Raw genomic sequence first — 12,335 nt, forward strand, 5'->3', positions numbered from 1 at the left:
TGTTTGTCTTCTCCCACTCAACCATCCCTTTATCCATAGCAGCAATTTGCCCTTAATGCCATACTGCTCCAATTTATATAGTAGTCCTCCACATGTGCCACAGCATCAAAAGCATTCCAAAAACCCAAATATATGATATCGAAAAATTATTCTTTGCATCCAGTTCCTCTGTGACCACATCGTAGTATCCAATCAAATTTGTCAGACAAGACTTCCCCTTAATAAACCCATACTGTGTCTGAACTATAACTGCAGACTTGTCTAGGTGATTCTGCATCGCTTTCTTAACCAGGGACTGCATTATTTTCCCTGGAACAGAAGTCAAACTAACAGGGCGGTAACTACTTGTGTCACCATTTGATCCCCCTTTGAGAACTGGGGACACATTTGCATATCTCCACTCCATGGGTACCTTCCCCGAGTCCAAGGAAGCTTTCATAACTATGGCTAAGGGTTTGCTTACTTCCTTTGCTTCCTCCTTTAATATAACTGGATAGATCCAATCCACCCCACGTGCCTTCCTTTTGTTTAACTTCAACAATTTCTGCTCCACTTTGCTCTCAGTTATTACAAAATCACTTAACCCCCTGTTAGAGTTTGATAAACGTCTAGCATTCCCTTCCTTCCTTAACTCCTCATGTGTGAATGTAGATGCAAAATACTCATTCAGTTTATCAGCTACCTGAGCATGATCATCAATAGTCAAACCAACTGTGTTAAGTGGACCAATCTGATTCATTGCTTTCCTTCTGGAGTTTACATAAGTAAAGAACTCTTTGCATCCTTTGCCAAAGATTTCTCGTAATCTGCCTTTGCCTGCCTAACCTCCTTTGTGACTTGATTACAGACTAGCTTATATATATATATGCCACAGGCTTCTGTGTCGCCTGATAATTTATATGCATCCCATACATTTTTCTTCTCTGTCAAGAGCCGCATTAATTCATCTGATATCTATTTAGGCCTAAACCTTGAACGGTATTTCTTAGTTAGTACAAAAAGCCTAGTACCCTCCAAGATTAAGTCCCTGAAGGGCTGCCATTTAGAATTTACTGTTGGTAACGTCATCAGTTGATCCCACTGTATAGAATTTAAAAACTCTCTGTGACCACTGTAGTCGCCTTTATGAAGCAAACACCCTTTCCCTTACCCATGATGGTAGTTGCATCTTTAAGTAAATCCCACATCAGTACACTGCAAGCACTGCCACCTAGTGGTTCCTTTATATGCAGATTCTTAACACACAAAGAATCACTGCTGATAATCAGATCGAAAGTATTACTCCCTCTTGTTGCCTCTTGGACATGTTGCTGAAGGAAACAGTCATCTAATGAATCCACAAGTCTTGCTAGTGTGCGAATGACCACCCCCACAAGTTGCAGTCAATATCTGGGTAGTTAAAATCCCCCACTATAACACAATCTGATTTACTGGAATTCTCTCTTTCTCTAACCACTCATTATACTTATCAGATTCATTAGGCCTATAATGGCCTCCTTTGCCGAGTGGTCAGGAGCTGGAGTGAAGTAGCACTCTTTGAGTAGATTGGGATTCAAGCCCCTGACTGCTAAATACGTTCGATCTGCCAACCTGCACTGGACCAGAGTAGTAGATTATAGTCCATTTCCCTCAACATAAATTGTTAAGGAGGCTTCCATCCTGCAGTGGATTGATAATGGCCGCAGTTTATGTCACACCACACCAATGTCAATTTGAAGCATTTCCTTAGATTCTGTGTGTTTCTTAACTAAAAACATACCCCTCCTCCATGTCCTATCTATCCTTTCTGTACACATACTCTCCAAATTCGAATTCTGCACTGCTTATCCATGTAGCGCCGCGTCTCTGATATCCCAACAATATCTGCTTTTGATGTCTTGACCAGCACTTCAAATTCATCAAATTTATTTACTATATTCCTAGCACTGGTGTACATGCAAGTATACATGCACATATTCTTATTCTTAGTTACCCTAACACAACCCATTTATTCACTTGTTCCATGATGACCCCCAGCACCCCTTAAAATCTCTAGTACCTCGCGTTGCAGGCTTCTGCTCATTCCAACAGAAGTAGTGCAAGAATCACTTTCATCTCTGCCTGTGGCTACCATTAATCTATTAGTCTGTGACTCCCTTGCAAGCTATCAGTTTTCCAATCCGTCTAACACTGCCTCGAAAGCATCAGCAAATATTCTTGCACCCTTTCTATTTAAGTGTATCTGATCCCTTTAGAACCAATCTCTCCTGCTAACAAGCACAGACCATGCTGAGAAAAATTCTACCCCATGAGCCTTGCATGATCTCTCCAGGGCCGAATTGATTAACAAGGTTCTCATCACATATAATCCCTCCTATCATGTCTGGGCAGAATTGCAGACACTTTCAAATTTAACCCTATCTCATGACTTATTTTCAACATTGACCTGTACTTGTTAAGTATATCCGCAGATCTCCTACTCTTAACATCATTAGTGCTGGCGTGTACAATAGTATTACCCTTTGTGCCCTTAAAAGATATCTGCTCTACAACGTCATCAACTTTTGCCCCTGGCAGACATACCCTGGTCCTATTCCACCTATCCTTTTTGCACAATATATTTACTGTCTCCCTGTCGCCAACAATAATAAAAGGCTCCTGTGGGACCAGAGCATTCTGCCTTGGAGATTGCCGCTGTGTTGCCTGATGCACAGGAGTGAGCTCTGGCGTTGAGTTAGACAGCTGAGAGCTTGATGGGGCCCCAATGCAAGTCCTTCGGGGCCCCAATATTATATCTACCCTGTCCTTCAAGCTCTCATAAAGGCCCATAACAACGCTAGTTGGTGCGTAATTCTTCACACTGCTTACATCGAGCACAGAAAGACATTGCCCTTGGTAACATCACGTCCCGTCCCAGAAAGGTCTGCAAACATTTCACAAACTGCACATTTCTTTAGGCTGTGTTGCATTAGAGAATCGCTTCGGTTTTCCCACGAGCCACAGCACTCGTACTACTTTGTGCAAGTTGCATTGCTGCTCTAGTTTGGGACATGATTTCCATTTAAATACGATTTAATTAATCAACAATGAAAATTAATAAGGTTAATAAATTCAACTGATTAATTTACTATACTATACTAAGCTAATGCAGTAATACGTATTCCACTATACAGTTTTACGTTCTGCCTTAGCTAACAAATTCAAGATATGTGTTATCAAGTTACACTATACCGTAATGATCAGAATGCTAAATTCTGATTACAAGTGAAAACCTTGGTATTCCTTAGATACAATTTTAGTTTTTCAAGCTGTATTATTGATAATATTAGAATTGGAAATATGGCCACAGAAGTTAATGCTATAATCAATCTAATTACTGCTCCATTTTTATGTACTATATGTACAATCACAAAATGTTGCCACTGTAAATTAAATACTATATGACCATGGGAAGCTTGCTCAAGCAGCATGCAAACTGAACTTTCTTCAGACTCATATATTCTTTAAAGCAGTATTGTTGTCTATAATGCAACATTTAAGTATCAAATTCCAACCCAAACTAATACAGAGGATGAGAAGTTTGGTTGCCATGAAAAATGACACACGTCAATCAAATGAAATTGGGAAAATTGCTTCAGAACACAATAGCAGGTTTCCAGTGACATACAAAATTATTTGCAATTACCAAAAACTATCCAAGCAGCCTCAATATTATATGAGGAGGTTTATATAATAAACAATTCACCTACTATAGAAAGATTTTATACTGTTATAATAAATATGATTGCAATCTATTCGGACCAATTTTCTGGTGATGACTTCATCTGAAAGAATGTTTACTCCAGCCACACAGCAGCATCTACCTTCTTCTTAAGTAGATGATGACATATACTAAATTCAAAATGCATGGGCTCTAGAGTCAATAAAAGGTGTCAACACTTTCCAAAAAAAGGAAGACAGATTACACTGTTGAACAAAAGCCAAGAATTAGGGTTGAATTTGAAAGTGTCTGCAATTCTGCCCAGACACGATAGGAGGGAGTATATGATGAGAGCCTTGTCGATCAATTCGGCCCTGGAAAGACTGTGCAAGGCTCAAGGGGTAGAATTTTTTTCAGCCTGGACTGTACTTGTTAACAGGAGAGATTACTTCTACAGGGATGGGATACACTTAAATAGAAAGGGTGCAAAAATATTTGCTGATGCTATCGAGGCAGTGTTAGGTGGGTCGGAAAACTGCTAGCTTGGGGGAGACAAAGACCAATAGATTGACAGTAGCCACTGGCAGAGGTGAAAGAGATTCTTGCACTGCTTCTATTAGAATGAGCAGAAGTTTGAAAAACAAGATGCATAGTTTAATAATTTCAAATAGATATTTACAGTATACCCAGTTATAAAATATAAGTACAAATTCAGTAGCTTTCGGAACACGTGTCCCTTTGTCAACTGACAAATTTGAATACATTACAAGCAAAGTGTGGCACGTTACTCATGCGTCATTGTTGTAGCACGGACGTGTGCTGCCTTACGCCAGTGATCATCCATCAATAAAACGGTTGTCTCTAGGATGGGATGTATACGCATGCCTTTCTGGCGATTTAATGCCTTAGGGTTGTTTATTATGTTTAGTGACTCTAGCCATAGGCGGTGGTGAAAGTGTCGCGCGTGATCCACTATCTCGAAGTCGCGCTTGGGGTCAAGATTGTGGTTGGTAGCCCAAAAATGTTCTGCAAGCACGGACTGGTCAGTTTCGGCAAGCCAGATTGCTCTGTCGTGTTCCGTGAGGCGATCCTGGAGACGTCTCGATGTCTCACCTACGTAGCAACTGTTACAGGCCCTACAGGTGATACGGTACACTACATTGCTGCGTAAGACAGGTGTGACAGGGGTCTTCACACTGGAGACAAGTGAACGTAGGTTCCTACCGGGTAATTGCACACATTTGATGTTGTAACTTCTCAGGATCTTCGAGATATGTCCTGACACTCCTGGATAGTACGGAATGTAGGCGGACGATATGCCGACTTGCTTCGGAGGTCTTGGGTTGGAAGTAAGTTCTTCTGCCTGTAACAAGCATCTGTTTAGTACATGGGATGGATAACCGCATCCGGTTAGGTCCGCCTTCACACGGGAGATCTCGTTACGTCTAATTGTGTCGGTGCTGGAATGGCTCCAGGCCCTGGAGAACAGGGTGCGGGCAGTGCTATTGAGATGGCTTGGAGCGTGGCCGGACCCGTAGTTGGTGAATTGACCGCACCACATGGGTTTGCGGTACACTGAGGTCTCTAGACATGGGCCTACGCGATGCACTAGCACGTCCAGAAACGGGAGCGAACCGTCCGCCTCTGATTCAACGGTAAACTTGATGAAATTGGATAGAGAGTTGAGGTGTTCTAGTAGTACCGTTTCAGAACTCAGTACTCCAGGCCCATTTGTCACTATAAGATGCATAGTATTTCAGAGACTGCTGGGAGCCATTGCGGTACAAGTAAACACATGGGTTGTGTTAGGGTAGCTAAGAATAGAAACAGGTGCAGGTATACTTGCGTGTACACCAATGCTAGGAGTTTAGTAAATAAATTTGATGAATTTGAGGTATTGCTCAAAACATCAAAGGCAAATATTGTTGGGATATCAGAGACGTGGTGTCACACAGATATAAGGGATGCAGAACTGCAATTTGGGGAGTACAACGTCTACAGAAAGGATAGACAGGATAGGAAGGGGGGAGGGGTTATGCTATTAGTTAAGAAACACATAAAAACCAAGGAAGTGAAGCCAGTCGACATCGCTGGACAGTGCAGTGTTGAGTCAGTTTGGTGTGACATAAGCTTTGTTTTGTTTGTTTGTTATTTAGGAGCATTAGCAACTGAGGCCATATTGCTCCGGGAATATGCAGTGGTCATTCCCTTGACCTTTCCGCATCCTCCGTATTTGGTGGTGACGGGCTCGAACTCCGGTCTAATCAAGAAGCGTGTGCTAAGCATTGCTGCTCCTTCCCACCTGGCTACGGAGGCGCCTGGTGTGACATAAGCATTGGGAGATCAAAATTGAGAGTAGGAGTGTGCTATAGGCCTAATGACTGATGAGTATAATAAGGAACTGTACAGTGAAATAGAGTGGGCCAGTAAATCAGAGAGTCTTATAATGGGAGATTTTAATTTCCCAGATATTGACTGGAATTTGGGGGCTGGTTACTCACACACTAGCAGGGCTTTTGTGGATTTATTGGATGATTGTTTTCTACATCAGCATGTTCGGGAGGCAACTAGAGGGAGGAATACTCTTGATTTGATTATCAGCAGTGATTCTTCATGCATTAAGAATCTGCATATAAATGAACCACTAGGTGGCAGTGATCACAGTGTGCTGAAGTGGGATTTACTCAAAGAGGTAACTACCATTAGGGGTAAAGGGAAGGGTTATTGCTTCCGTAAAGGCGACTACGATGGACTGAGACAGTATTTAAATTCTATACAGTGGGATCAACTGATGATGTTACCAACAGCAAATTCAAAATGGGAAGCATTCAAAGAACTTATCTTGGAAGCTACTAGGCTTTACATACCAACTAAGAAATATTGTTCAAGGTTTAGGCCAAAATGGATGTCAGATGAACTAATGAGGCATATGGCAGAGAAGAAAAATGCATGTGATACTTACAAATTAACACATGACACAGAAGCCTATGATAGATACAAGTTGATATGCAACCAAGTTACAAAGGAGGTTAGGCAGGCGAAGGCAGATTACGAGAAATCTTTGGCAAGGGATGCAAAGAAAAACAGCAAAGAGTTCTTTACATATGTAAACTCTAGAAGGAAGGGGATGAATCAGATTGGTCCACTTGGTATTGATGGGTCAACTGTTGATGATCCTGCTCAGGTAGCTAAAAAACTAAATGAATATTTTGCATCGACATTCACACATGAGGAGTTATTCAGCAAGGGGAATGCCAGAGGTGTATTCAACTCTAGCAGTAAGCTACAGAATCTTGAAATAACTGGGAGTAAAGTGGAGGAGAAACTGTTGAAGATAAACACAAGAAAGGCACCCGGGGTGGATGGGATCTATCCAGTTATATTAAAGGAGGCAGCAAAGGAAGTAAGCAAACCCTTAGCCATAATTATGAGAGCTTCCTTGGACTCAGGGGAGGTAACCCATAGACTGGAAATGTGCAAATGTGACCCCAATTCACAAAGGAGGATCAAAGGCTGACACAAGTAATTATAGACCTGTGAGCGTAACTTCTGTTCCAGGAAAATAAATGTAGGCACTGGTTAAAGAAGCACTGCAGGATCATTTAGACAAGACTTCAGTTATAGCTCAGACACAGCATGGTTTTGTTAAGGGGAAGTCTTGCCTGACCAACTTGATTGGATACTATGATGCAGTCACAAAAGAACTGGATGCAGGGAATAACTTTGATATTATATACTTAGATCTTAGAAAGGCTTTTGATACTGTTGCACATGGAAGACTGCTACACAAATTGGAGCAGTGTGACATTGGAGGCAAATTGCTGCTATGGATAAAGGGGTGGCTGAGGGGGAGAAGACAGAGAGTGGTAATCAATGGACACTGCTCTTCGTGGACTAATGTTATTAGTGGAGTTCCTCAGGGTTCAGTGTTGGGTCCATTGTTGTTTTCTGTATTTGTAAATGATATTGATGATGGTATATCAGGCTTAATGTCCAAGTTTGCAGACGATACGAAGGTTGGCAGGGTTCTTAAGGACACTAATGACAGTACGTTTGCTGCAACAGGATCTAGAGAAGTTGAGCAGACGGGCTGAGAGGTGGCAAATGAAGTTTAACATTGACAAATGTAAAGTACTACACATGGGAAACAGCAACCCCAGAGCAACGTATCAACTCTGTGGTACTACACTGACAGTGGTAGAGAATGAAAGGGACTTGGGGGTGGTTGTGCAAGCAGATATGAAGTTCTCTGAGCAGTGCAGACGGGCTGCAAGAGTAGCTCATGGAGTATTGTCAATGATATATAGGAATTTTTCCAGCAGGGATAAGGAGGTGATTATTCCATTGTATAAGGCAATGGTCAGGCCACACCTAGAGTACTGTATACAGGTCTGGAGGCCTCATTTCAAGAAGGATGTAGAGCTGCTGGAACGAGTACAGAGAAGGGCAACAAGATTAGTGAATGGAACAAAGGGGTTCTCTTACGAAGAAAGGCTTAAGTTTTGCAAATTACAGTGTCTGGAGACTAGGCACCAGCGAGGTGATCTGATAGAGGTGTATAAAGCCTTGAATGGTTTAAGCATGCTCAATGCTGATGGGATTCTTCCTCTAGCTCAGAAAAATCACCTGAGAGGGCATAAATTCAAATTGAGGAAACACAGATGTAGGATAGACGTGCGGAAATTTGCCTTTAGCCAGCGGGTGGTTGGTTGGTGGAACAGACTCCCATCCCTTGTGGTGGAGGTTGATAGCCTAAATAAGTTTAAGGCTCAGCTGGACAGGTATTTTGAACGAACAGAGGGGTGAAGTGGAAGTGTTTTTTTTTTTTTTTTTGGCTGATGCTGCATAAGCTTGCTTTCTTGCATCAAATGCCTCTACTAATGCTAATGCTAATACACAAAAAAGCTTAAGTGTACTTACCAACTTAATCAACGAAATGGAGTTAAACTCAATTTTGTTGATTCGAAACGTACTGAAAATCATTTATATTTAGAACATCTACTGCCAAGTACAAACAATGACATAGCAATCAGTGAACAAATGGCAAGTAATGAACACACAATCAGTGGATAAAAAAAAAAGGGGGGAAACAGTATGTGAGAAAACACAAAAACAAGAGCCTCCCACAAGTTGACAGGTATATATTCTGTAAACAAGATCTTATGTGGGCTATAGAGTTTGGCAAACAGGCACCTCAGCGGTGACCTGAATGAGGTTTATAGGGCTCTGAGAGGGACTGGTAATATGAATGAAGGTGGAATTCTCATTGTTCTAAACAATTCCAGAATTAGGGGTCAAATTAGTTTGAGGTTTTCGATTAGATTGCAGGAAGTTCTCTTAGCCAGCGAGTCGCTGATTGCTGGAACAAGTTGCCCTTGCAGGTAGTTGAGGCTGACAGTTAAATAAATTCAAAGGTCAACCGGATAGTTACCTGTGTGAGGAGGGATACATAGAATTTGTTTTTTTTATCTATTTGGTTGGGGTTTTTTTTTTTTTTTTTTTTGCCAGTGCCGCAAAAGCCTATGGCTTCCTTGCACTATATGGCAAATATTATTATTATTATTATATGCCAGAGAATATATAACGATAATAATGCTAATAATAACAATAACCTCACACATAACAACAATAATTAAGAGCAATAAAAATAATTGCAAAAAAAAAAAAAAATACATTAACTAATAACAGTTGCTTGATATTCACAATGAGAAAAGAATCATACCTTGTGTTGTTTCCCAACTCAAACCTCCCACAAACAATTTCCTAAAAAAAAAAAAAAAAAAAGTATTAACCTTTACGTGTAAGTCAATTGTATCAAAATTGCCAATATACACCAAGTTTGCTAACTTTAATTTTACATGAAACTTCCAACAATAATGTAGTAATAATTGAAATGAAACATTTCACTCCTACCCTTAGCAATAGACTAGCCCAGTACAACACATGCTCAACACATCCAAATGTTAAATACTATTCATATAGAGTAAAATCCCATTACAACCAACTTCTTGGAGGTGCATGTATTATTTTTTTGTAATGAAATTTCCTCTAATAAATACTTCTTGACATTATTTACAAAGAGCAATTATTTGTTGAAATAAATTATTCTGAATCACTTTTTTAACATCTAAAAATAACGATTTCCAGTTTAATAATGATATTAATAATTAAATAAAATAGTAGCATACATCACAAAAATAAAAATAGTTGTTTGCAGATTACCATTTTAAAAGCATACTGTATTTATAAAAATCTGTAATGAATAAATTATAATCCATCACTCATTTACAGATACCATAAAGACTAGTAAGTAAACTTCTTTCACATGTTAATACTGTACAAAAATTCAACCTAAGTGCAACTGAAACGTGGTTTTAGACCACACTATATTGAAAAACATGAATCATAAAAATACAGGCTTTCTTTGTAATTGTTCCCATATCAATTTTTCATGTTTGCTTTGATTTTGGAATCTTTTATTCCTTCCAAAAAAATTGCCAAAATGCAACTCCATTATTAGCATTATTGGTAGCAGTGGCAAATGATGCAAAAAAAAAAAAATCCAATACTTCACATTTCACCAGTCCATCTCCTGTAATGGTTTATCTAGTTCATCCCTGAATTGTTCAAACTGCCCACATCAACAACAGCAGATAGAGGTTTCTTCCAACAATCAACTACCCCTGGCTGAAGTCAAATTTCCACAAATCTGACCTGCAAGCATCGTTCCATAATATGAATTTATGCACTATCAAGTGTGCACTCTGAGAAAGGATTCCATAAGCACTGAGTTTACTCTCTGTTAGAAGCTTCAAACTCCTCAAGGAGACTAAGCACCTTGCAGAAACTTAGTCTCCTGATGCTGCAATTTACAGAATTGAAGCCTTTCCTTTTGTTCCTCTCACTGATCTTGTTGCTTTTCTCTGCATACATTCCACAGATCCACATCGTTCCCAATATGAGGCTTTCAGACCTGAATACAGTATTTGAGATGTGGCCTAACCACTAACTGATAAAATGGATTAACAATTTCCTCCTTATCCTTGAGTTAAAATTTTTTATATCACTAAAACACCATGAGAGCTATCCTGGCAGCCTGTCTGTACTGCTCAAGAAACTTCATATCTGACTACACAATCACCCCCCCCCCGAAGGTCTTTTTCATTCTCCATTGTCTTGAGTGTGATACCACACAGTTGGTATGTGTAGTATCAGACTCAGGTGACAGTGGAGATTGAATTAAGTTGATGGGCTGAGAAATGGCAAGTTTAACATTGATAAATACAAGGTACTGCTATCCACAAGCTTGCTTTCTTGAATCACATGCCTGTACTACTACTACTACGGATTTTGCTTCCCCCTGTTGCTTCTCTAACATCCTACTACAGAACACAGAACCTAAAAAAATTTCTGAGACCACTGTAGTTGCCTTTACGAAAGCAGTTGGCTGTACTGTAACTGATGTGTTGTTGGCACGCTCTATTACATGCTGTTCCTTAGTAGACTGCTGTGAGGTTGAGAGTATTTCTCAGGCCCAATCTGCAATAGACATGGTTGGGGGAAATAACATGTCAGTTTGAGCAGCTGCTGACTAGTATTTCTATGCTGCTGCATAGGTATGCTTTGGTGTAGTAAGCATAATTTGCTTCTTTGCCCCCTGGTAAGTCACTTCCCACTCTACTTTGTATTTTGGATCTTTTTTCCCTGTTTTCCACAGTTCACAGGACCTTGAATAAACAGGGTGTTGGCCTTGACAGTTCAGACACATTCCACATGTGTGTGGGATTTTGGCCTACAGTTTGGGCACACTGCATTCCCTCGACAGATGGTCTGAGAGTGGCCAAATTTTTGACATACACACACACATCTGATGGGATTGGGAATGTGGGGTCTTACACAGCAATTGAGATAGCCAGCTTTAACACTATGGTAAATTTGGTGTGCCAAATGTAAGGATGATGTTCCATGTAGAAACAAGCTGACCATCTTTTCGATTATAATCTGCTCAGCTTGTGTGACTATTTGTTCTTTTAATTCTTGGATCAGTTCATCTTCTGTGACACTAATCAAATCCCACTCAGCAAATACCCCTTTGGAGGTATTTAGTGTTGCATGTGGGATAACTTGCACAGGAATACCATCAAAGGTTGAGAGGTTCAGTAGAGTCTCTGAATGCTTATGACTCGCGCTTTCTATTAGTAAATCTCCGGATCTAAGTCTTTTCACATTTCAAGCAAACCCGCTGAGGTTTTCCAGCATTTCTGTATCAGAAATGGGGAGAGCATACTCATGCATTTGTTTGACAAGGAGTAGAAGATAAGGAAAGATGGGCATTCTTGTTGTGTGAAAGATGGGCACTCTGACTGTGATGTGTCACAGTCAGAGCATCTTTGGGATGCTGTGGATAGGTCTGTTCGAGCTTAAGCCTCAGCATTTCTATCAATCCAATTTGATCTAAATAGTGAACATTAAAAAGTACCAGGGAAAATTACTTCAATGTTAGATGTTTGTGAAATTTCAGTTAAGGAAAGGAAATAAAAAAGCCTTGTTCTATTTGTTTTGACTATTCATAATGCAACTGGATAGCTGAGATAAAAGTTAACAAGGAACTGCATGAATTAATGAAATTTTTGAATATGTTGGACACTCAACTAAA

General features: G+C 40.1%; 1 protein-coding gene across 2 annotated transcripts in view; it reads right to left on the reverse strand.

Moving 5' to 3' along the window:
• The window catches only part of LOC150087020 (uncharacterized), a 246,071-nt gene that overhangs the window by 228,428 nt on the left and 5,308 nt on the right, over positions 1 to 12,335 (reverse strand). For both annotated transcript variants that reach the window (XM_090371751.1, XM_090371750.1), the window contains exon 2: positions 9,402 to 9,442. In XM_090371751.1, coding sequence (XP_090227877.1) covers positions 9,402 to 9,442 — 41 coding nt within the window. The remainder of the gene's footprint in view (positions 1 to 9,401; positions 9,443 to 12,335) is intronic.

The sequence above is a fragment of the Mastigoproctus giganteus genome, chromosome 4 (genome assembly GCF_048544385.1).
Source record: "Mastigoproctus giganteus isolate SK-2022 chromosome 4, ASM4854438v1, whole genome shotgun sequence".
NCBI classification, from domain to species: Eukaryota; Metazoa; Arthropoda; class Arachnida; order Uropygi; family Thelyphonidae; genus Mastigoproctus; species Mastigoproctus giganteus.